General features: G+C 43.8%; 1 protein-coding gene across 1 annotated transcript in view; it reads left to right on the top strand.

Moving 5' to 3' along the window:
- Positions 1-19,792, top strand: part of gabrr2a (gamma-aminobutyric acid type A receptor subunit rho2a) — a gene marked incomplete at its 3' end in the record, with an annotated part of 37,908 nt that extends 18,116 nt beyond the window's left edge. Inside the window, exons 3-8 of the mRNA XM_083632648.1 lie at positions 1,007-1,230; positions 4,787-4,869; positions 5,136-5,276; positions 7,985-8,137; positions 13,600-13,814; positions 19,436-19,792. Coding sequence (XP_083488774.1) covers positions 1,007-1,230; positions 4,787-4,869; positions 5,136-5,276; positions 7,985-8,137; positions 13,600-13,814; positions 19,436-19,792 — 1,173 coding nt within the window. The remainder of the gene's footprint in view (positions 1-1,006; positions 1,231-4,786; positions 4,870-5,135; positions 5,277-7,984; positions 8,138-13,599; positions 13,815-19,435) is intronic.
- Positions 19,793-27,034: the final 7,242 nt, after the last annotated feature.

Here is a 27,034-nt window from a genome sequence, read left to right as displayed (position 1 = left end):
AGCCTGGCTAGCGACTGGATCTGACCAATGAACAGTGAACTTCCCAGCTCAAGTTTTCTGCAAATGGAACGCTAACAAAACGGATGTGATGTTATTTAGCCTCCACATCCCAGTTATTTTGCGATAAAGGAACGCACGATTAGTGCCACTTTACGAACATTTATGGCGAAAAATGGCAAAAAAGCTCCAGAGCACAATTGGCTGCATCTACATCAGCTGAGCTTTTTATTTGTGTAGTACTGCAGGTGGCCTCTGCACTGGTATTGCGCAATACCCTCAAGTACACATCATCTCAAACTGCCAACAGCGTTATGTGTGCTTGTGACCTAGCAAGTTCATTCTTCCAAGAACGACTAGCAAGAACGTTCTCTCCAAGAACACAAGACCAAGAACACATTCTTGGTATTGAGAAAGGGCCCTGGTTTTACAGTTGACAGCTAAGAGCCGGATTCTGTCAGCTGACATCATCAGACCCCCGAAAACGACAGATTTCTAAATAGCCGTTATTTTTTAATCTAAATAGTTACTTTGACCAACTCAATTTTTTTCTAAACTTATAAAAGTCCCAAATTAACCCTTAACAGTGGTATAGAGCTCAAATGGCTCTGTCGAGGCCATGGCGCATTGATATGAATGGTGAACACACCATTTGCCTGGAGCTACTTAGCTAGGTGTACATTATCACAAAATAATGGACACCCTGCAGCCAATCAGAATTGAGTATTAACCCAGACCATGGTATAACTTCAATTACCGACCGAATCACAGTCGCGGCGATAAAAGGGATTGATGAGGGAAAATTCTATCAAACAAATTCTATCACCTTTTAAAGGACAATAGGCACAAAGTCTTGGTTTTGACAAAATGATAACACTTTCGCACACTGGAACCTTAGTATTTTAGAGGCATTGAATTATGTTTTTTATTTTTACAGTAATATACAGTATGACAATTTTGGTAATCTCCAATAAATCTCCCATTTTAACTATTCCTTTGATTGCCACAGGACTTCACCATGACCCTTTACCTGAGGCACTACTGGAAGGACGAGCGCCTGGCATTCACCAGCAGCACCAACAAGAGCATGACGTTTGACGGGCGTCTGGTCAAGAAGATCTGGGTTCCCGACGTGTTCTTCGTCCACTCCAAGAGGTCCTTCATCCACGACACCACCACCGAGAACATCATGCTGCGTGTCTTTCCTGATGGACACGTCCTCTACAGTCTCAGGTCTGAGTCTGTTCAACACCTCACAAGTTTTATTTATTTATTTAAGATAGGGACAATACATATTGATGAACATTTTCATGTAAATATGCCAGATTATAGCCACAGGCTAATTTCCATCTGTAGTCCCTTGGCAGGTTGATGTTAGAACACAAACAATTCCAAACAATATACAACTGTACATAAACTTCATAAGCACAAAAGCAAACAGTACATATACAAGCCACAAAACCACACGAACTTCAGAACCATAAATGGCCTGCATTTATATAGCGCTTTTATCCAAAGCGCTTTACAATCAGTAGATAGTCTACATTCACCCATTCATACACCAATGGCGGCAGGCTACCACGCAGGGTGCCTACACACCATCGGGAGCAAGGAGGGTTAAGTGTCTTGCCCAAGGACACAACGACAGCACCTGGGAGGGAGCGGGGATCGAGCCGCCAACCTTTGCGTCATTGGCCGACCCGCTCTACCTCCTGAGCTAAAGCCGCCAACCATAAAAAATACAACATATACCATAACACAGACAAACGACAATATGGCCGTTTCGGCGTTTCACACAGAAATGGTGCGAAATTGCGTCCGGATTTTCCGCATTGCAACCTCTTATACACAGACAGTATTTGACAGTAAACAAAAAGGGTTTCATTGGTCAAACGTATTTTCCGCAGGCGGAAATCCGCGGACGTCAAGGTCCATCCGGAAATTTAAAACGCCGCACGAATGTTATGCCGCGGTGTGCAAACTTCAATTACAACTAATTTAAAAAAAAAATGTGAATCTCCGTGCCGATTATTCGCATGGAGATCTACACCGGTGTGAAACGGCCTTTAGGTGCCAAGTGTTCAAGTGCTAGTGTGACTGGTGTTCAAGTGTTAGTGTGCTCATTTGATTGCACTTGAATGATAAAGTGCTGGAGTTGATTGCAGAACAATGATAGATTGTAGATTGCAAATTGCCCTTTTGCACAAAGTGTCAGTTTTGCACAAGCTATTGCACTAAGTCAAACTGGAAATACTAATTGTGTGCTAACCGTCATACAGTACAGCGATCTGCATTACAGGTTCTCTGCTGTGGCGATGGAACCATTTTCATTCAAATCCCCTGCACCACAAACGTGTTTTTTGTTACATTTTGCTCGAGAACATGCTAACCAACCAACCAACCTTAACCAAGTTGTTTTAGTTGCATAAACATAACCAAAGTTGTTTTAGTTGCCTCAACATAACCGACGTTCAAACACAACGGTGTGACGTTAATGTAATAACGACTATTAATATAATATATATTATAAAATGGCTCTCTCAAATCAAGCAATCTGATTGGTTCACAGCCATTGTATAATTCCAGTAACCGAGTTCAATAACCCATGGCCATGGGTTATTGGTTGCCATGGCAACTCTCTTACTAAAAGGCAGCGCTGCACTCGAGCCAAACAGCTTTCTCCTGATCTGCTGTATGGAGGGTCACTAGTCGGACGCATGATGGCGCAACTCTCTTACTAAAAGTACCTCAAAAACAAAATGGCGGAGACAGCTTTTCAGATCCTTGTGAATCGATCTTCGCTTATAACTTTACTAATACTTCGCAGAAAATGATGTTTTGTACAAGAATAGACGCGGGCTAATGTCTTAACCCCTCTCTCGCGCGCCCTCACTCTTAACCCCGCATTTCTAAATAAGACGTAACGTTACTTGGTGTGGGCATATGGCTCTGGTGTCGGACTTTGTAAAAAGTCCAGGCAAGCGCCAGGATTGGCCAATGTCGACTTCAGTCTCCAGAACGATCCAATCAAATCACCCGCACGTCTATCTTCTTGCTAGAGGTCCCGCCTTACAGTAGTGTTTCAACTGAGTCTCAGAATACCATGCCAGTCGGACTTATAGTGTTATTATTATTATATTATTATACTTGGAACCCTTTTATAAAAGCAATATAGCACTCGAGCAGCGTGTGTTGTGGAATATATCCCCCTGCTCAGTTGTTATCCCACTCGACCCATCAGGGGGATATATTCACCACAACACACTAGCTCTCGTGATATATTGCTTAAATATAATACCGATTATTAATATAATAATCGACTTATTGTCGTTTCGGGATGAGGACGTATTGTCCAACTCCATGACATGCAACCACAATCACAGTTACATTTCATGTTTCATTTCATCATTCATTTCATTGTATTTCATTTTCTTCACTGTTCTCATAATCCATATTTATGAGTTGTGTTGCAGTCTGACAGCTGACTTTAATGAGGCTCCAGAACACAGTGCATATCACGCTGCAGGGCCTCCAGATCATGAATATTTACTTTTTATATGTCATATGTAAATGAAAGAGCAGAGCAGGAAGACGTGGGAGAAGAGCTCTGCGAAGGAAGGGCACACAGTGACATGAGAAAACTATACTGTAGAATGAGTGAGATTTATTCTAATTGTGGGAATCTCTCTGGAGTGTTTACTCCTTTAGATTTGATTGTTTGGACAGGTGAGAACAATGGCATTTGAACTAACCCGGGTGGCACCAAATAATAATGACACCGAGACACCTAAAAATGCGAGTCTCAGAAATGTAGTGCGATATAAGAACGAAATCTTAAACAACTACAGGAAACCACCACACAACGCGAGGGCCAGGCTTCCGAAACAGTCTAAATGTCAAAAATTCCATACTTTTTCCAGGTCTTATTGTCTTTGTTTTGGTTTGAAGAGTTTGGTTTTCAATTAATTTACCTAGATAGTCGTGTTGTCCCTACTATCACGATCACTCCAAGGATGAAGAAGATTATGACAGAATATTTGAGTCTAAAGAACAAATGTGTAGTTGCATCTATTAGGCATGGGTCGGTTTGAAAATTTTGAAACCGGTTCGATATTCCTCAAAAAAACGTATCAAACCGGTATATCGAATTTTAGAAAAAAAAAGAAATATATATATATATTTTTTTAGTGTAGCCCATAAATGACTGTAATGCGACAGCAGTTGGTGGCGATAATGCACCTCTAAGCTGGTATGCCAACCAGCACTAACACTGAATAAAAATAAGCAGAACCATTTAACTGTAACAACACACTGTTTTTATTTCTCATAACTATTCAGCTTAACTTTTCTTCAAACATCAACATAATAAACAAAATAAGACTTTTGCCTACTAGTGCAACTTGAGAAGAGGCTAATACAAAAAATAGTGCAATCAGAATGTATTGACACAATTTTTTTATAATAAAAAAAAAAACGGTTTGCACGTGATCAAACCGGTTTGGGCTCGTACACCGAACCGAACCGGTAAAACCGGAAATCGACCCATGCCTAGCATCTATTAATTGGAACATTCTAACAATATTTTTCCATAATGCTTTGTGTGCGATTCCCAGCATTTTCAAGAGCTGGAAAATGCCCAATTATTTTCCAGGCAATGTACTTTAGCTAAGGTACAGGGACTTGCAATCACATTTATTTTGTCCGCCCCACCCTGAGTATCATTACTTTAGTGAATCTTTTTTCTTAGTTTTTGTTTTTTTGAGCATGTGTCTTTATCATTGTTGAACAGGGTGACCGTGACAGCAGCCTGTAACATGGACTTCAGCCGCTTTCCTCTGGATTCTCAGACCTGTTCGCTGGAGCTAGAAAGCTGTGAGTTGGAGATGTACAGTTGAATTGTGTTGTTAAATAAAATAAGCATTTAGTGGACATGCCATCGTCCCAATTAGACGGTCCACAGCAAGATCAGAGGTCAAATCAAGGTCTTAGGATGAGAAGACAATATATCTCAATTCTCATTTTTTGTCCCCTAATTTTTTATTTTCACAGACATTTCATGAACTTTCAATGCCCCAAGCCTCTGGTCATTTCGGAGTGATTTTATGATTGATTTGATTGGGCTCACCTATGCTTTCTAGATGCCTACACGGATGAAGACCTGATGCTGTACTGGAAGAGTGGAGATGAGTCCCTGAGTACTGACGATAAAATCTCTTTATCCCAGTTCCTCATCCAGAAGTTCCACACCACCTCTCGCCTGGCCTTCTACAGCAGTACAGGTATACTGTGTCATATTGTTGAGCTGCAATAGGCCTATAGTTAGTTACATACTTAGAAATCAATAGGAGCTACTGTATGTGTTGATGGCTTCAAACATGTTATCAGAAAAATCTCATAACATTAATAGTAGGGAACTTTCCGTAGCGTCGGGCAGAAACCTTCCATCTCCAAAAAAGCAATTTGGAAGAAAAAACATTAACATTTTAACATAGTGTATAATAATACCATGAATAACCAGTAATGTAACATCTTTCGCTGATCCAAAGTACCTGAAACTTTGAGTTCCCCCCCCCCCCCCACCGGTTTCCGCCCAACAGCGTACATTAATGGGATTTCTTTTTTACATTAACATGATTATTACACTATTAGCTGCAAATTATTACATTCATGATGTATTACGTTAATGATAATTTATTACATTAAAGGAACACTCCGCCAATTTTCAACCAGCTTTGTATCATTAGAACATCAGTAGTATATCAGAAAACTGTAAACTGTTTTGAAGTCTGTCATTTAATTTGACAGTTATTGAGTGTTAAAGTGTGGACCAGTGACATCACTGGTCCACACTAACTCAAATGAATAACTCATTAACTCAAATTAACTCTCAATAACTGTCAAACTGAAGTCATTCATCTAGTTTGACAGTTATTGAGAGTTGATTTGAGTTAATGAGTTATTAATTTGAGTTAGTGTGGACCAGTGATGTCACTGGTCCACACTTTAACACTCAATAACTGTCAAATTAAATGACAGACTTCAAAACAGTTTACAGTTTTCTGATATACTACTGATGTTCTAATGATACAAAGCTGGTTGAAAATGGGCGGAGTACAAGCATAACATGCCATAAAAACTAAAGTGAATGTCCTTAACAGAAAAAGTATGATGTTTTGTGCAACCAGCCACTGCACTGCTGAGTCTTTCAACATGACACTGGGCGAAAAGGCCCAGAATCCAGAGATATTATGATTGGATTGATACATGTATCTCCAAGGTTTTCTAGAGAGCAGGGATGTGATATCTCCAAGGTTTTCTAGAGAGCAGGGATTGATATCTCCAAGGTTTTCTAGAGAGCAGGGATTGATATCTCCAAGGTTTTCTACAGAGCAGGGATGTGATATCTCCAAGGTTTTCTACAGAGCAGGGATGTGATATCTCCAAGGTTTTCTAGAGAGCAGGGATGTGATATCTCCAAGGTTTTCTACAGAGCAGGGATGATATCTCCAAGGTTTTCTAGAGAGCAGGGATGTGATATCTCCAAGGTTTTCTACAGAGCAGGGATGTGATATCTCCAAGGTTTTCTACAGAGCAGGGATGATATCTCCAAGGTTTTCTACAGAGCAGGGATGTGATATCTCCAAGGTTTTCTACAGAGCAGGGATGATATCTCCAAGGTTTTCTACAGAGCAGGGATGTGATATCTCCAAGGTTTTCTAGAGAGCAGGGATGTGATATCTCCAAGGTTTTCTACAGAGCAGGGATGTGATATCTCCAAGGTTTTCTAGAGAGCAGGGATATGATATCTCCAAGGTTTTCTACAGAGCAGGGATGATATCTCTAAGGTTTTCTACAGAGCAGGGATGTGATATCTCCAAGGTTTTCTAGAGAGCAGGGATGTGATATCTCCAAGGTTTTCTACAGAGCAGGGATGATATCTCCAAGGTTTTCTACAGAGCAGGGATGATATCTCCAAGGTTTTCTACAGAGCAGGGATGTGGTATCTCCAAGGTTTTCTAGAGAGCAGGGATGTGATATCTCTGAGGTTTTCTACAGAGCAGGGATGTGATATCTCCAAGGTTTTCTAGAGAGCAGGGATGTGATATCTCCAAGGTTTTCTACAGAGCAGGGATGTGATATCTCCAAGGTTTTCTACAGAGCAGGGATGTGATATCTCCAAGGTTTTCTACAGAGCAGGGATGATATCTCCAAGGTTTTCTAGAGAGCAGGGATGATATCTCCAAGGTTTTCTAGAGAGCAGGGATGATATACCCAAGGTTTTCTACAGAGCAGGGATGATATCTCCAAGGTTTTCTAGAGAGCATGGATGATATACCCAAGGTTTTCTAGAGAGCAGGGATGATATCTCCAAGGTTTTCTAGAGAGCAGGGATGTGATACCTCCAAGGTTTTCTAGAGAGCAGGGATGATATCTCAAGGTTTTCTAGAGAGCAGGGATGTGATATCTCCAAGGTTTTCTAGAGAGCAGGGATGATATCTCCAAGGTTTTCTAGAGAGCAGTCATGTGATATCGCCAAGGTTTTCTAGAGAGCAGGGATGTGGTATCTCTGAGGTTTTCTAGAGAGCAGGGATTGATATCTCCAAGGTTTTCTACAGAGCAGGGATGTGATATCTCCAAGGTTTTCTAGAGAGCAGGGATGTGATATCTCCAAGGTTTTCTACAGAGCAGGGATGATATCTCCAAGGTTTTCTACAGAGCAGGGATGTGGTATCTCCAAGGTTTTCTAGAGAGCAGGGATGTGATATCTCTGAGGTTTTCTACAGAGCAGGGATGTGATATCTCCAAGGTTTTCTAGAGAGCAGGGATGCCCAAACTTTTTTAGGATGAGAGCTACTTAGAAAAAATAAAACTAGTAGTGAGCTACTTCTTCTAAAGGGGAGGGGCGAACGGCAGTTGCACCCGGAAGTCTGTTGAAGCCATTTGTTTGCCAACATCCTGATCCCTTGTATTGTTGGTCTGTCTCCAGGCTGGTACAACCGTCTGTACATCAACTTCACGCTGCGGCGCCACATCTTCTTCTTCCTGCTGCAGACCTACTTCCCGGCCACCCTCATGGTGATGCTGTCCTGGGTGTCCTTCTGGATCGACCGCAGGGCCGTGCCTGCCAGAGTCTCCCTGGGTAACAACAACTAACAGCTGTGCCCAATGTCCTTTGAACATGGTGTTAGGATGATTCCAAAGGCCCTTGACTGACAGGGGCCCTACAAATGTCAACATTAGGTCATTTTCTTCCTATATTAAAGCACAGGTTCGCGCCCCCATGTTACCTCCAGCTTGGTCGGGTGTCCATACAGGCAGGATTGGCTGTGTCTGCGGGTGGGAAGCCGGATTAAGGGTATGTGTCCTGGTCGCTGCACTAGCGCCTCCTCTGGTCGGTCAGGGCATCTGTTCGGGCCGGAAGGGAACCGGTGGGAATAGCTTGATCCTCCCATGTGCTATGTCCTGCCGGTGAAGCTCCCCGCTGTCAGGTGAAAAGAAGCGGCTGGCAACTGTGCATGTGTCGGAGGAAGCATGGTGCTAGTCTACGGCTCTCCCCAGAGGGGGTGGGGCAGCGACCAGGGCAGCAGGGGGAAATTGGCCAAGTACAATTGGAGAGAAAATGGAGGGGGAATCAGAAAACATAACAATAATAAAAATAAATATAATATATAACATGTAAGTAGGCTATTGCACTACAAGAGAGTGGCCAGCCTTGAGTTATTTAAAGCTTTGAATGGGTCGAGTGCGTTCAGGAGGTGTGTGGTTACAGAAAGTGCGCAGGGTTGGCATGGCCTGTGGTGGTGGGGCCCAATGTGATCTCTTTTCATGGGGCCCAAATCCGTGGCGGTGCCCTGAAGCATTCTGCATGCCTGAGGAGCATCTGTCTCTGTGAAATGATGGAAGATGTCTCCTGTATGACGTAGCTTTTCATGTAGCTCCAATTAGGAACACACACAAACCTCCCACTCACTTTTCCTTTGAATTCATTTTCTGCGTCTGGCATATTTCAGTACTGGTCGTGTATGTGTTTTGTTGCTGTTAGGCTGTTTTCCAACTTGTTTGTTTTCCAACTTTCTTGTTGTCTCGTTCCCCTCATTAAATTCAGCTGTGTCTCTGTCTCTTTGTGTTTGGATTCAAGATTCAAGATTCAAGATTCAAGTTTATTATTTGTCCCCGAAGGGCAATTTGTGTGCAGCAGACATAAAAAGCATAGCGAATACATGAAAAAACAAAACATGAACAAATTAAAACAAACATGGAGCATGGCAGCAGTTTTCCAGCAGAAAAAGGATCAAGTAAACACAGGATAAAATAAAATAAAAACAAAATAAAAACACACCTCAAAGGATCTGTACGATGTACTTAAAAGTAGTAAAGACACGTACAATGTACTTAAAAGTAGTAAGAGACACGTGCATGAACTTAAAAGTAATAAGAGTCCAGGACTATTTGAGCTCACATAAATAGGTAGGTAAAAAATAAATAAAGATATATCTCGAATATAAAATATATAAAGAATATTTATAGCAGCAATACCTACCTAAGAAGAGAGACAAGGAGAGAGAGTGCATCATCTCCTCCGCCCAGCAGCGTTTAAGCTGCACGAGAGACAGAGAAAAGAGAGCGAGACAGAGAGAGAGAGAGAGAGAGAGAGTGCACTATCTCCTCCTCTCAGCAGCATTTAAAGCTGTTATGGAAACAGGAACGAAAGACAGTTTATATCTGTTTCTCGTAGCCCTCGGAACCTTTAGCCGAAGGCCCGAAGGGAGCAGCACATACTCTGGACAGAGAGGATGAGTATCGTCCATGCGAATGGACATGGCCTTTTTAAGCACCTGTTTGTTAAAAATGTGGTCCAGGCTACTAAAATTTACTCCGGCTATTTTTGATGCCGCTCTCACGATCCTCCCGAGAGAGTTCCTCCCTTGAATACCAAGGTTTCCATACCAACAGATAATAGAGAAAGAGATTACAGACTCGATATAGGCACAATAAAATAGTTTCATCAGAGTCCTGTCAACCTGGAATCTAGCAAGCTTCCTTAGGCAAAAGAGACGTTGTTGACCTTTTTTGCACAGCATTTCACAGTTTAGATCGAACTTCAACTTGCTGTCAAAAATAGTGCCAAGATATTTATAATTGGTCACCAAGTCTACTGGTTGCCCATGGACAACACTGTTCTGGGGAACTGGGGAGGATCGTCTAAAATCAACACAGATCTCTTTAGTCTTTGAGACGTTAAGTTGGAGGAAGGCTTCTTCACACCAGGACAGAAAATCATTTAAAACCTGGCCATGACCGACCTCATCCCCATCAAGCAGGCTGACAATAATGGATGCTTTTAGATTAAATTCAGCTGTGTCTCTGTCTCTTTGTGTTTGGATGCTTTTAGATTAATTTCAGCTGTGTCTCTGTCTCTCTGTGTTTGGATGCTTTTAGAAGCCCCTTTGAGATTACTTTATCTCAGTTGCACACTTTGTAATCTTTTTCTTTTCTCCTTCCCCGTGTTTTACTATCTCCTTCTGGCTTTGTGTGTGTGTGTGTGTGTGTGTGTGTGTGTGTGTGTGTGTGTGTGTGTGTGTGTGTGTGTGTGTGTGTGTGTGTGCGTGCGTGCGTGCGTGCGTGCGTGCGTGCGTGCGTGCGCGCGTGCGTGTGCGCGTGTGCGTGTCCCTCCGCAGCTGATCTCGCATAATACTGGACCAATCAGCCGCGTTATGCCTGTATGCTCAACAGTGTTGGGGGTAACTCATTACAAAAGTAATATATTACATGTAATATATTACTTTTAGCAGTAACTCAGTAATATAACTTATTACTTATAGGATTTCAGTAATATTATACCAGTTACTTTGTCAAGTAACTCAAGTTACAAATTGAGTTACATTTGATTAAATCAAAGCACATATTTAAAAAAGATACAATCATTTCCTAATCAAACTGTTTGTTTTTATGCAAATAACCATTATAGACGACAATAACAAAGGAAAGGATTAACATTTAGAATTTTGGATTGTTTACACTGCTTCTAGGCGGTTGAAATAAGTTTTTGGGATGGTTGTGGGGCAGCGATGTCATTCTGCTGCTGCTGTTGTTTTGGTAAAAGTAATGCAAAAGTAGCGTAATAAGTAACGAGTTACTCTACACAGAAAGTAATATTGTAAAGTAACTTATTACTTTCAAATGAAAGTAACTAGTAATATGTAGTATATTACATTTTGAAAGTAACTTGCCCAACACTGATGCTCAACGACCTCTCCTGGTTGCAGCGATTACAATTATTGTTGAAAAACCTATTTTACTGGCTGTGAAATACCATCATTACAATGACTGTACATGTATATATGTCTGACTGCTGACTCCTCACTTCAGCCAGTAGGGGGCGCAAGTAGTTACAGTGGGGCGGCTGGGTTGAAAACACAGCTACTAAGAGTGCTTTTTCACTGGCGCCCTGTTACCGTTCCCGAGCACACTTGTCCCCAAATTGACCCCAGTTTCAGAATGTTGAGTGTGAACGTTGTGTTCCGTTCCATTCCGTTCCGTTCCACGCCCGGGCGCACAACGGGGAACCGTGACAGGATCCACTTGAAAAGGTGGTCTGGGGAGCGCTTTGGCGTGCCCGGGCACGGAACACTTGCGAGTGTGAAAGCCAACCGTTCCAAACCACATGGACAACAAACGGGCGAGGATAAACTCCAGGTATAGTTCAGAATGAGAATCAGAATCAGTGCACTCTATTCCGTTTCCGAGGTTGCGGAACGGAACGGAGCGGAACGAAAGCAATTGTTCCCAGTGAGAAAGCAGCCTTACTGTATGTAGCTTGTAAGTTACAGTAAGGACAGAGCTAGCAGAGTGAGTGAGTGAGTGAGTGAGTGAGTGGACGAGTGAGTGAGTGAGTGAGTGAGTGGGTGAGTGAGTGAGTGAGTGAGCGAGTGAGTGAGTGAGGGAACGATAGTGTGGCCGTCGTGCGACGCTCTGTCCACACTGACTCTGCTGTCCGGTGCTGTCTACTGTTACAATTTTGCCTCAACAGAAAGAAAAACAAGTGCTGCGACCAGATGTGATGTCAGTCAGAGTGTGACGTCATCCACTCCATTGTGATGTCATCCACTCCATTGTGATGTCATCCACTCCATTGTGATGTCATCCACTCCATTGACATTGATTTTGTGACATAAGGCGCTTTCACACCGGCCTTGAAAGCCGCAAAATGCACGGAAAATAGGATCAGCGCCTCCGATGTGAAAGTCGTGAATGCGCCTTGGTGGGTAATTGTTGTACGCCTTTTGTCCCGCCAGCCGACCTAGTCACAGCGCCGGGTTAGCAGGTAACCCGCCTCCACTTGAAAGCGTCTGAGCAGCAAGCCAGAACAGTGCGAATGCTTCATAAAAAAATTACAGGGGAAATCACCTCATGCAGCAAGAAAGACTGAAATCATGCGCCAGGAGGAGGAATGCTCCGTGCCTGTAAGTAGGTTAGGCTTTATGCTCAAACGATGTTGACATTAGTAGGTAAAATTAACGGATATAATAATAATACTCGGGGCCGATTATAGCTGGGCAGAGGTGGGCAATGCCCACCCAGACATGAGTCTTGCCCACCCAATCAAAAGTTAGGAAAATATGTTTATGTTCACCCCGAGCCAATGGAAAAATTGCACAGAAAATACCAGTAGCGATTCTAGCTTCTTATTGGGTGGGCAGTGAGCTTCAGCCCGCCTCCAAAGTCCTCTCGACCCATGTATTGAGAGAACGAGAAACACAAGAGCTGTGACAGACTCGACTGTCGCCCTCCGCTTAGAGAGCTGCGCGGGCCTGAAATCTCGGCCCGAGCCCTCCCCGGCCCGTGACATGCAGACCCGTGCCCGATCCGGCCCGGATGAGTTATGAAATGAATTGGCCCGAGCCCGTTGCGAGGCCCGAAGCCAATATTACGATATAATGTAATGACACATCTCTCCCTCTCTCTCTGTTCCTCAGCTGCTGCGGTGCTCCTGCAGCCTCTCTCTCTCTCTCTCTCTGTTCGGGAGCTGTCTGCGCTGTACAAGCGAGTAATACGTAATTTAATTTAATTATTGAAACGCCTTTCAATCCGGGAGCGGTGGGTGTCACTTGAAAGCACACCCCAGGACGGGAATGTGGCGGTGCTGCTTGACTGTGTGTGAAAGCAATTTCTGTGGCGAGGCTGCCGGTTTTGCGGGCCTTTTGAACTGCAATTTTTGCACGATCTGTGTGTGCAAGAGCCTATATAGAGCTGCTGGCCATGCTGGCTGCAGCTAAAAAAATTATATTTCAATCGTTAAAAAGCCTATGCAGTGTGATGCCTATAACATGATGAGGATGATGAGGATGATGATGAGGATGATGTGCCAATCGACCTGAGCAACAAGCTGCAGTGTGTTGCTCAGGTGAAACCAGTTGCTGTTCGTTAGAGCTTACCAGGTACTTGTTATGATGTACATCTGCATGATGCAAGAGTCAAACTAGCTAGTTTCATGTAAGATCATTCAGCTGGTGCCACAGCCTGCTGGTCACACATGCTGCTAAATGAGTTGTGAGTTTAGGCATGCTTATATTTAAACCTGCTGTATCTTCTTCTGCTCAGGCATCACAACGGTGCTGACCATGTCCACCATCATCACTGGTGTGAACGCCTCCATGCCCAGGGTGTCCTACATCAAGGCAGTGGACATTTACCTATGGGTCAGCTTTGTGTTTGTCTTCTTGTCGGTGTTGGAGTACGCTGCAGTCAACTACCTGTCCACCGTCCAGGACCGCAGAGAGCGCAAGCTGAGGATGAGAGAGAGAGCCAGATCACAGGTAACGCTAACTATCACACCTCTCACCCCCTTTCCACCTACTGGAACCCAGTGCTGCTGGTGCCGCAGGTGATTCAACTGTCAACCTTCTAAGAACTAGCTGGCTAGAGAGCCAGGTACTTTGCTTTAGTTTCAGTCAGACTTATTTAGACATCTACAGGCTACTTAGTTTTAGTTTCAGTCAGACTTATTTAGACATCTACAGGCTACTTAGTTTTAGTTTCAGTCAGACTTATTTAGACATCTACAGGCTACTTAGTTTTAGTTTCAGTCAGACTTATTTAGAGGCTACTTTGTTTTAGTTTCAGTCAGACTTATTTAGACATCTACAGACTACTTTGTTTTAGTTTCAGTCAGACTTATTTAGACATCTACAGGCTACTTTGTTTTAGTTTCAGTCAGACTTATTTAGACATCTACAGACTACTTTGTTTTAGTTTCAGTCAGACTTTGGATGCAATTATTTATTTACATATGAGGATACTTCGCTCTGTGTATCTCTCCATTGATGCAGCCACTCGGCTGTGCCGTGCTTGCTTTGTCTGCAGAAGTGATAATCCCAGCCCCTGACCTAAGCCCCGCCCCCAGCCCCTGACCTAAGCCCCGCCCCCAGCCCCTGACCTAATCGTGCATTCCTTTATAACTGGGGACTGGTAATCTTACGACTTCAAAGGTCATGAGCTGGACGGTGACGTCATCAGAGCTGGTATGTCCCATTCCAAACTCGTAGGAGTCTCAGCAGCCCCAACCTCAAAAATCCAAGATGGCTGCGCCGCGCAACAACAGTAGTAGTATAATCGTAGTAATGTTGTTTAGCACTTCTGTTTTGTTTGTGTCTCATTAAATCAGCTGTACACACAGCACTGCCTAACATCTATCTGTGTGGACATGAGGCTGCAGTGTTTGTATGCGCAAATTGCCGCGAAATGCCATGTTGTCAAATTTATTGCTAACAATGGCTAACAATGGCTAGCCTGGCTAGCGACTGGATCTGACCAATGAACAGTGAACTTCCCAGCTCAAGTTTTCTGCAAATGGAACGCTAACAAAACGGATGTGATGTCATTTAGCCTCCACATCCCAGTTATTTTGCGATAAAGGAACGCACCATAAGCCCCAGCCCCTGACCTAAGCCCCGCCCCCAGCCCCTGACATAAGGGCTTCTTTCTTCTTCTTGCTGTGGTTACAGTGCTGCTACAATGAGTTCAAATACATTTAGAGTTTTCCCCCCCATGCTTATATTGTCTGTAAAGATTCAACATTTATGGTTGTGTTTGAATTACATCTTGCATATTATGCATGTTGTATTTCTCAATTCTGCAAGTACGCTTTAATAGATTTGTTGCAAAATTATTTTGCCCCCCCCCCCCCCCCTAAATTCCCCCCTCCTGATTTTTTTATTCCATTTTTATCCTTCATTAGTGCTAATTTAATTTGTTTATCCTGGTTGCTGCTCCACCCTCTGCGATCTGGGGAGAGCCGAAACTGGCTCCATGTTTCCTCCGAGACATGAGCAGTTAGCCAGCCGCTTCTTTTCACCTGACAGGGGAAGCTTCACCGGTAGGACATAGCATGTGGGAGGTTCACACTATTCCAACCAGTTCCCCTCCCTCCGAACAGGCGCCCTGAACGACCAGAGGAGGCATCACTTCAGCGACCAGGATATTGCATGTTTTTGGTGAGGGGTTCCTATATGAAGGAAACCCCCAGAGGGCATGGGGAGAACATGCAAACTCCACACAGAAAGGCCCTTTTGACGACCCCACCCAGGCGGTGGGCACTCGAGGACATGCGGACGGGCACGCACTCCTTCAGCACTCACACCGTCCCAGGTGGGAATCAAACCCAGGACCTTCTAGCTGTGAGGCGACAGCGCTACTACCACTGCTAAAATTACACGAGGAAGGCCCCAACTTAACGCTAGACACTTATCTCGTTTATTGGCGAACCAGATGGTGTACATACTTAACACTTTATTTTCACAGTGGGCTCCTCCTCCACGGACCTCCAGCAGTCCTTGAGAGAGACAGTTCAATTCAAAATGACTGGCACTTGGCCTCTCTAGTTTTAATGTATTTGAATCAGTACTTTAATATGGCATGAAATACAGAGAGCATTACCCAATTGTAATTTACCGGTAGTCACATACAGAATGTAGCTAGCTGGTATCATGGCTTATTTTGCCCTACATTATTAAAAGCCTAACTTAAAGGTACAGGACATGTTTAGATTGGCCTGCTGTTCACCTGTTTGATGATGAGAACATCGACACCAAAGTCATCCAGCAGATCTTGCAGGGATGAGATTAGGCGCGCTTCCACCCAAGACAGCCCAGCAGGCTGGTCCAGTGCTCCCAGAGAATGGGCAAGTATAAACTTGAAAAAAAACTTTAGGTCCAAAAACCAAAGTAGGCCACTGGAGCACACGGATCCATTTATGAAAGTATTTTATTCAAAAACGTTTCGACGCCATGCGTCTTCATCAGAGTTATTTCATACTGCAGATCATTGGCTCCGGTGCTCCATGCTAACACTTAGTACAAAGTGTGCCTCTTCAGATGCTAATTTCAACCTTTGCTCAAGTATGAGTTCAGGCTCATGGTAGTAACTTTTTTTTTTTTTTTTTTTTTTACAGTAGCTTGTTTTATCCTTTTTGGATGGAACATTCCAACTATGTGGCTAGGCTAAAAGCGTGCTGGGTAGTGTAGTTTGGTAACTAATTGTGTTATTAATGTACTGAATGGATTATTTTGTGAAGAGACCGAAGGGTCTTTCAATACTGTGGTGTAGCACTAACTCTATTGCAGCGGATTGGGCGTGATCAACCCTTCCGCGGGCAACGTTGCAGACAGAGTAGGAAGGCTGATCCGTGAGCGGCTGCTTCTGGGACGCGGGTCGGGGTCTTAATTGGCCTCGGCTGGGTCTACTGGGCGAGGGTGTATGATGTTGACAGACCTGAAACACCTTACGACCCCAGTTAACATCACTGATGACGCATCCCAGCGCATGCTGTAGTATGTATCTTAAACATGTTGATCCTTACTATAACATCAGATGGGTATTTTTCCTACTGTAGATTGTTGATTGTTTATTGAAGTAACGGCCCTGATACTGAATTGGGGTAAAGTCGAACCTCGGGTCGATGGATATTCCTATATTTTCCACTGTCCCAGCAGCCAAAAATGAAAATAACCGCTTTGTAGGATATTTATTACTATGAAATAAATTCGATTGACAGTTAATAATACCAGTTTAAAAATGGTTGTAAAATAAACACCAAAAAACAAATGACAGCTTTTCAGTGAATGTAAGGAGCAGTAACATGGGAAAACATCATAAACAGAAGGGGAATACATGAGGCTGGATTATATACATAATCCCCTCCTTACTCTCTGGGTTTGCCAGCCATCTGTCAACATTGTGACAGCTGAACTGTTCCATGTCTGGGCCTTAAGGCTCGTGATGAGGATCTGTGACAAGATCAAGTCTACTCCTCCAGTCTGACTCAATGATGAGGAGCTGTGACAAGATCAAGTCTACTCCTCCAGTCTGACTCGATGATGAGGAGCTGTGACAAGATCAAGTCTACTCCTCCAGTCTGACTCGATGATGAGGAGCTGTGACAAGATCAAGTCTACTCCTCCAGTCTGACTCGATGATGAGGAGCTGTGACAAGATCAAGTCTACTCCTCCAATCTGACTCGATGATGAGGAGCTGTGACAAGATCAAGTCTACTCCCCCAGTCTGACTCGATGATGAGGAGCTGTGACAAGATCAAGTCTACTCCTCCAGTCTGACTCAATGATGAGGAGCTGTGACAAGATCAAGTCTACTCCTCCAGTCTGACTCAATGATGAGGAGCTGTGACAAGATCAAGTCTACTCCCCCAGTCTGACTCAATGATGAGGAGCTGTGACAAGATCAAGTCTACTCCTCCAGTCTGACTCAATGATGAGGAGCTGTGACAATATCAAGGTTCAAGGTTTCTTTATTTTCGTCTCCCTAGGAAGAAATTTGTTTCAGCGTAAGGGCCAGCTGCATACATGTATACATACATTTTCACAATACAACATACAACATTACACCCCAACATTACACCATTGCACATACACCTGTGATAAAGTGCTCACTGCTCACTAATTAATTTCATTCATTAATTTCATTTATCAGTTTGATTGACTGAGGAACAAATTAATCAAGTCTATTCCCCCAGTCTGACTCAATGATGAGGAGCTGTGACAATATCAAGTCTACTCCCCCAGTTTGCTAGTATTGCAGTATTGCTAGTGGCCTACTATCACTACTGCTAAAGTGTTAGTATGGAGTTTACGATCTCTCAACATACTGTATGTTAAAGTGTTAGCATGGAGCCTATTCACCTTATGTAGCCACGCCCATTTGACCTGGTTGTGTGGCCGTATCAAAACTTCCGGCTAAAAATAAAATAAAATAAAATAAAATGGCTGCGCTGCTCCAATATCATCTAACTCTGAATTAACTAATAATTTAGCCAATTGTATGTAACAATACCAAATAAAAGCAAACGGCAATGTCTAAGAATGCAACGCCATGTAACTGGCTTGTTAAGTCTCGCATTCCAGGGAATTACATTAAGGTCTGCGGGTCTTATTGGCGTTAGTGGCTCGAGCGCAACTCGGAGTAGAGAAAACTATCTGAAGCTTTCTTTGTTGGAGTCCAGGTATGTTTTACAAGAAAGTGCTCGTCATTGTCGACGATAACGTTATCTGACCTGGCTAACAGTGGATACTCGCTTGCTTGCTGTGTACCGAGCTCAAAGTAGTAGGCTACGTTCTTTATTTTACCCCCTTCACTGTCCGCTCCAAAAACAACTCTCTTATTTTGCGCCGTGACCGCCGGAAGTGTTAAAAGGACCCGGAAGAATTTGGCCCACTGTAAGGTCTGAACCTGAACATAAGGTGAATAGTGTATGCTAAACTTTTGAGTGCCGCAGCAAATCATCTACCTATGATTTTGGCATCTACTGTATACAGGTATGTTTCATCACTAAACAGAAAAGCTGACCAACAGGCTAATCGTCCACAAACTTGCCAGCCGTACTCCTTTAAAATTCTCAATGTGTAGAGGTAAATGTGTAGAGGTAAATGTGTAGAGGTAAAAGCACTTGCCTACAGTATCACTGTGGAGACCCGGGTCCAATTCCCGGCAGCGGTACTTCCGGCTTCGTCAGACGTTCCTACAGACACAATTGGCCGTCTCTGTGGGTGGGAAGCTGGTGGAGTATGTGTCCTGGTCGCCACAGTAGTGCCCCCTCTGGTCGGTCGGGGCACCTGTTTGGAGTAGAGGGGAACTGGGAGGAATAGCGTGATCCGCCAATACGCTACGTCCTGCCTGTGTAACTCCTCAATGTCTGGTGAAAAGAAGCGGCTGGCGACTGCACATTGGAGGAAGCATGTGCTAGTCTACAACTCTCCCCAGATTGGAAGAGGGGGTGTAGCAATGACTGGGTCAGCAGGGGCAATTGGCCAAGTACAATGGGGGAGAAAATATGAGAAAAAGGGAGAAAAACGAAATAAATAAATACTTTGCAATATGCAAAATAACAACCTATGCAACCTATGATTATCTGTTTGTACCTCCCAGTCACTCCCCTGTACCTGCGGCATCTCCCAGACCCGAACCATGACCATGCTGGACGGCAACTACAGCGAGGCCGACACCAACAGCCTGGCCGGCTACACAGAGGAGCCCATGGTGCCCGAGGAGGAGCAGGAGGATCTGCACGGGCTTCCAGAGAAGCCTGAACACATGGTGGTCCATCCTGAACACATGGTGGTCCACCTGTCAGTGAGCAGCGAGTCCACCACCACCAAGAAGAAGAAAAGAATACGTGCCCTCAACATCATCCAGAACACACACGCCATTGATAAATACTCCCGCATGATTTTCCCCGCTTCCTACATCTTCTTCAATCTTATCTACTGGTCCATCTACTGCTGAGAGGGACTCCTGAGAGTATAGGCATTTCTGGACTGGAGGAGCTTTTTCATAGTTCTAAGAACAGTTGGAGGAACCCTGCACCGCACCCCCTTTTTTTAATATTGTGTTCGCACCACAGGAACTGGGAACGATTGTAGTTCTTACAACGCTGCTTTGAGGGACTTTTTTTTTGCTCCTACTTCAGGGTAGGTACTCTCCCAGCACAAGAGGGACCTTGAGTGACGTAGGCTAACTGTATATTAGTGATTGGCCCAGACGTAAGTGTACATCGTTTGGGCAAATCCCATCAGACTAAGTTTCAGAGAGCTGATGTATGTCTGGTGCTGATAGATCTTTAGATTCAAAGCCTTGGAGAAGAACAGAGCGTGATTGGATTTCTTTCCTTCCATCCGCAAACGTTCTGCATGGAAAACTTGGGGATTCAATAAACTTCATTATCAGACACAAGGTCCATAGAAAAAACAGACATAACATTTAAAAGTCCAAGTCCTGGAAACCCCACAGAGGAAACGTAAGCATTTTGAATTGGATTGTTTGGGTCGCTCGCTTCTCTTTTTTCTTCACGCTGCACTTTGAATGTTCATTAATGCTAGTCAAACTTTAACAAGGTCAAACAAAGAAAGCTGTCTGTCAGACGGCATTTGTCAACCGCTGTTGCTGAATTCTTCTCTGTTGCTTTCAGCTTCGGTTAACTGCCCTGAAAAATCATATGAATTGCTGTTGAAAAACTCTAGCTGGTTAGAACTGCTGGACATGGTTGTTAGCTTTACATTTAAGTCAATTTGTGTAGTGGACTTCTATCATTGCTTTGGGTGCATACAGAATACATACAGTGAGGTGCAGTCACACTGTGAGCAGCTTGGTTGATGGAGCTATGGTTTCTGACTGTGCAGCGCAGCTACAAACAGGCAAACAGGGGAAGTTGGCTCATTGGTCAACCTTTACGAGGTTGGCAGAAAAAGCCCTACACCAACTGTTTAGTAATGTAATGATGTGCACTACATTGATGTGAATGTAATGTACATTTATATTAGATAGCACCTCACTGTTCACTGTTTCACTGTTGCTTTTGACCGTGCTGAAAGACACTTCACAAACACAGCATCAAACAACTTTAATGAAGACAGGAAAATGTTAAAATAGAGGAGAGAAAAAAGATTATAGGTGCAAAGCAACAGTGAAAAGGTGGGTTTTGAGTTTTGTCTTCTGAAAAGATGACATGTGAATATGAAAGACAATGAGTGTTGGCCTGTCAGATGTGACTGGGGAGGGCATTCCAGAGGGAGTGCAGCAAGGCCCTGTCAGAGCCCCCCTCTGTCACAGCTTTAGCAGAGACATCCCTGTGATGCCTGTCAAAGTGGATATAAATCTTATGATCATATTCAGCCAGACAGTGACATGGAGAATGGGTGAGCAACTTTTTTTTTTATACCACTGGGGTCCGGCCCCGCCCCCGCAAAATCCGCCCATGATACAGTATCTACTTCATTTGGACAATAGCAGTATGCTGTATGTACAGTATATGCCAAAACATTTAGCATGTGCAAAGGACAGAGATACCTACCAATTTCCACCCCAAAAACATCAAAGCCTTTTCACGTAGCAAGCGCTAATTTGGTTGTACATTATCCTAATCGAAAATAAACTTGAAAAAATGAAATCTGCAAAATGACCTTAAAGCTTGACACAATGCTGGATGCAACAATTCTCAGAGTGTCATTTTTGAGATGTTTATTCCTGTAGTCTTTCCAATAAGAATAAAAGAAAACAGAGTCAAACAATAGAAAGGGCAGAAATCTGATTGGTTGATGACAGTGAAATGTTCAGCTGTGGCCAACTTTTCTGGGCTCTAAACTAAGGAAATGAATTTGGTGACCGTGTTGCTCATAGTGTGAACACATGGTTGGTTACTCAATTGAAGTTGATTTTAAGTTGTTTTTCCCGGCTAGTACATATTTTTTTGTACACAAGTCTCTATACAAGTTGGGCAGCTGTCCAGGGCCGTGGCGTACAGAGACCCTTAAAAAAGGGCACAACCCCGCGGCACGGGGCGGTTTCACTTTTGCTGACCCGCCAGTCAGTCGGAGCTCGGCAGCTGGGCAGTGGGCAGGATGGCGAAGGCATGACTCACCCATCTCTGCCTCTGATTGGCGCAGGAGACGAGGAGAGACGGAGGATAGCCAAGCAAATGTGATTGACGCTAGGCCAATCAGAGGCAGAGAAGGGCGGGTCATGCCTTCGCCATCCTGGGGAAAAGATATTGCGCATGTCACAGACGATTACTTAAAGGGGGACTAACCCCCCAGATATGTATCAAAACGGTGATTTGAAAAACCTATGGGAAAAACCAAGAAATGACATATACTCTTGTCTATACTATACTCTTTGGCTGTGCTCAGCTCAGGAATTTTGTGTTTTGGGGGTTAGTTACACTTTAACTTCCGGTTGAAAGGTCAACATGTGTAAACTGTCCAGACATTTTATTTATTGCTCAATTCTTACTTATACGTTCTTCTTGAAGGGTGCTGGACATGCTTTCACTGTAAAAAACAACAACGTTGGGCATCAGGGAGAAACGGGCAGGTGCTTGGGGCACTGCTGTCACTTATCCACTAATGGCCACTGCACTGTCACCAACTGCATTCAGGCTATTTTTCTAAGCTGTCATTAACATGCTCATTTTAACACATTCACTGCCAGCCGTTTTTTCAATACTGTAGGTAGGTTCTGCCAAGTTTTTTTTTTGAGGATTCTGGCTCATCTTTCAAGAGCCGAGGATTCTTTTCTGCTAAGATTTTGTGAACACAAATGATCTCAAAAGAACTAATAGAATGTGTGCTTTCTCTGTCTAAAAGAGTTAGTTTGTAGAGTTAGTAGTTATGTAGGCATTAGCAGTAGAATACAGCATGGTTTCAGCGTCTGAAAATTTATTCTGAGATAAATGGCTTTTTGTGAAATTCGATAGAACAGTCACTTTAACCATTTATTTTTGGCGTAAGACGTCAGACATCTAAACAATAGTTTTGAACAGTAATTTCCTCCATAGCAGCAGGAAACCCCCCTCTCCTTCAAACTCCTCCCTCCGTGGGTGTGTCTCTAGTGGCTTTGCAGCGTTTGTCACAAGCGAGGCTCTGCCTGTCTGTGCTGCCTGGCTGCTGGCGGCTGCTCTTTGGGCGAGTCTGCATGAGTCGTTTCGGTAGTGAGCTCAGCTGCAATGAAGCTGCGTGCGATTGTGGGCTTTCTGCAGTGTTTCAAAGTGTGTTGCACGCATAATCTATTATGCAAATTTGCAATCCTCCACCGCCAGCTCCCAGCGCGATAATGCGCGAAAGCGAAAGCGTTTTCGCCAATCCATTTTACAGTATGATAATGGTTTCCTCGCGCGTTCCCCTGCAGTTTTGGCTGGGCTTTTTCTAGTCTGGAGAGCACTGTCGCCACTTAGTGGGTCGGTGGAATGGGTTGTACACGTTCGGTGGCTCCAATATTTTTATAGGAGACGTGGGGGGCGTTGATCCACGTCCCACATCAACACGTCATTGGCAGTCAACCGTTGGATTTTTTTTGACGTATCAACACGTCATTGGCAGTGAACGTGTTAATAATGATTACTCTCATGAAAATGATAAATTTCTTCTTGAAAACTAGGACCCAAGACAGAGATTGTATATGTGACTTTCTGGCTATCTTTTTCAAATTAAAGTAAGTACTGTCAACACGTTCTCATTCCGAGCACGTAGCATATTGACGCTTTGTCCCGTCCCTTGTGCGTCGCTTGTTACTAACACGGTACCCTTGAGCGACCCATGAAACGACTTGGGCTTTCCGACTAAACTCAATGTAAACCCATGGAAGTCATCTTTGACGCATTAGCACTAATGGGGGAGCAGTTGACTAATGGGGGAGCAGTTGCCATGAGCGTCAAAGATGACTTCCATGGGTTTACATTGAGTTTAGTCGGAAAGCCCAAGTCGTTTCATGGGTCGCTCAAGGGTACCGTGTTAGTAGCAAGCAACGCACATGGGACGTGACAAAGCGTCAATATGCTACGCGCTCGGAGTGAGAATGGGTTGGTACTGTAAGTGGTGGTAGCACACAGATCCCCAGCCTGCCCAATCTTAAGGTACAGGTGTAAAGGTACAGTGTGTGCACTCACAAGTGAACATCTACCAAACTGAAGAAAGTAGTAGACAGAAGGCCATACAATTAAAGGATAAGTTCACCCAAAAATGAAAATTACTCACCCCCATGCTGGTGGAAGGTCGGGTGAAGTTTTGTCATCCACAAAACCTGTGGCGTTTTCTGAGGAAGCGTTACAGCATTCTCCTAAAAATTGAATGGTGACCAACTTTCAAACGTAAAAAAAGAGTTTCCATACTCGTCTGGCATAATCCATGTCTCCAGAAGCCCTAAGATGCCAAGTTGACTTGAGAAGACTTCATTTACACCCTGTTTTATGGACTGGTAAAATGGACTGCATTTATATAGCGCTTTTATCCAAAGCGCTTTACAATGTGCCTACATTCACCCATTCACACACCGAAGGCGGCAAGCTGCCACGCAGGGTGCTGGCACGGCCATCGGGAGCAATTCGGGGTTCAGTGCCCAAGGACACTTCGACATGCGGACTGATGAGCCGGGGATCGAACCACCGACCTTCTGATTAGTGGACGACCCGCTCTACCTCCTGAGCCCCAGCTGCCCCACAGCCGCCCTGTTTTAGCTGAAATCTTCACTGTAGCCGTGAGAGAAGTCCCGTTTTCACTTTCAGCTCACGGCTACAGTGAAGATTTCAGCTAAAAACATGTAAATGGCGTCTTGTCAACTTTGCATCTCAGAGCTTCGGGAGACTTGGATTACACCAGGCAAGCAGTATGGAGGCACTTTATTTATTTATCTATCTATCTATCTATCTATCTATCTATCTATCTATCTATCTATCTATCTATCTATCTATCTATCTATCTATCTATCTGTTTATTTATTTATTTATACGTTTTAAAGTTGGTCACCTTTCACTTCTATTATTTACGAGAATGCTGTAACAGGCAATGTACACCAGATATGTTACGGCTGCGTTGCGGATCCGGCAAAACTGATGGATCGACTCTCGCCCATGTTAATAGATGGGTGATACATGCGGTATGGAAAAATTACACACCCGTACTATTTTTGTTGGATCCCGCATACATCAGACAGATTACATGAGTGTGGGTCTGTTCATACGTCTGACAGATTATATGAGTGTGGGTCTGTTCATACATCAGACAGATTACATGAGTGTGGGTCTGTTCATACGTCTGACAGATTATATGAGTGTGGGTCTGTTCATACGTCTGACAGATAACATGAGTGTAGGTCTGTTCATACGTCTGACAGATGACATGAGTGTGGGTCTGTTCATACGTCTGACAGATGACATGAGTGTGGGTCTGTTCATACATCTGACAGATGACATGAGTGTGGGTCTGTTCATACATCAGACAGATTACATGAGTGTGGGTCTGTTCATACATCTGACAGATGACATGAGTGTAGGTCTGTTCATACGTCTGACAGATAACATGAGTGTGGGTCTGTTCATACGTCTGACAGATGACATGAGTGTGGGTCTGTTCATACATCAGACAGATGACATGAGTGTGGGTCTGTTCATACGTCTGACAGATGACATGAGTGTGGGTCTGTTCATACATCAGACAGATGACATGAGTGTAGGTCTGTTCATACGTCTGACAGATAACATGAGTGTGGGTCTGTTCATACGTCTGACAGATAACATGAGTGTGGGTCTGTTCATACGTCTGACAGATAACATGAGTGTAGGTCTGTTCATACGTCTGACAGATAACATGAGTGTAGGTCTGTTCATACGTCTGACAGATAACATGAGTGTAGGTCTGTTCATACGTCTGACAGATAACATGAGTGTGGGTCTGTTCATACATCTGACAGATTACATGAGTGTGGGTGTGTTCATACATCAGACAGATGACATGAGTGTAGGTCTGTTCATACGTCTGACAGATAACATGAGTGTAGGTCTGTTCATACGTCTGACAGATAACATGAGTGTAGGTCTGTTCATACGTCTGACAGATAACATGAGTGTAGGTCTGTTCATACGTCTGACAGATAACATGAGTGTGGGTCTGTTCATACGTCTGACAGATGATATGAGTGTGGGTCTGTTCATACATCAGACAGATGACATGAGTGTGGGTCTGTTCATACATCTGACAGATGACATGAGTGTGGGTCTGTTCATACATCTGACAGATGACATGAGTGTGGGTCTGTTCATACATCAGACAGATGACATGAGTGTAGGTCTGTTCATACATCAGACAGATGACATGAGTGTGGGTCTGTTCATACGTCTGACAGATGACATGAGTGTGGGTCTGTTCATACATCTGACAGATTACATGAGTGTAGGTCTGTTCATACGTCTGACAGATAACATGAGTGTAGGTCTGTTCATACGTCTGACAGATTACATGAGTGTGGGTCTGTTCATACATCTGACAGATTACATGAGTGTAGGTCTGTTCATACGTCTGACAGATGACATGAGTGTGGGTCTGTTCATACATCAGACAGATTACATGAGTGTAGGTCTGTTCATACGTCTGACAGATAACATGAGTGTAGGTCTGTTCATACGTCTGACAGATTACATGAGTGTGGGTCTGTTCATACATCTGACAGATTACATGAGTGTAGGTCTGTTCATACGTCTGACAGATGACATGAGTGTGGGTCTGTTCATACGTCTGACAGATGACATGAGTGTAGGTCTGTTCATACGTCTGACAGATGACATGAGTGTAGGTCTGTTCATACGTCTGACAGATGACATGAGTGTGGGTCTGTTCATACGTCTGACAGATGACATGAGTGTAGGTCTGTTCATACGTCTGACAGATGACATGAGTGTGGGTCTGTTCATACGTCTGACAGATGACATGAGTGTGGGTCTGTTCATACGTCTGACAGATGACATGAGTGTGGGTCTGTTCATACATCTGACAGATTACATGAGTGTGGGTGTTAGCAGCTGTACCAGAGCCCTACTGCATCTGTTCCGGAGGCGGTGTACATTAGCCCGAAGTCTGTTTTCCTGTCCCCTAAAATACTTCACCAGACCTTCCATCGGCATGGGCGTGAGTAGTTAATAATAGTGATAGTGAACTTATCCTTTAACTTAGATTGATTTTTATGAGGTGGTAAAAATTGTTTTTT

This window comes from Poromitra crassiceps, assembly GCF_964638095.1.
Source record: "Poromitra crassiceps genome assembly, chromosome: 3".
Classification (NCBI taxonomy): Eukaryota; Metazoa; Chordata; class Actinopteri; order Beryciformes; family Melamphaidae; genus Poromitra; species Poromitra crassiceps.
The sequence above is the reverse complement of the archived record's forward strand: the minus strand, read 5'-3'. Positions and strand labels throughout refer to the sequence as shown.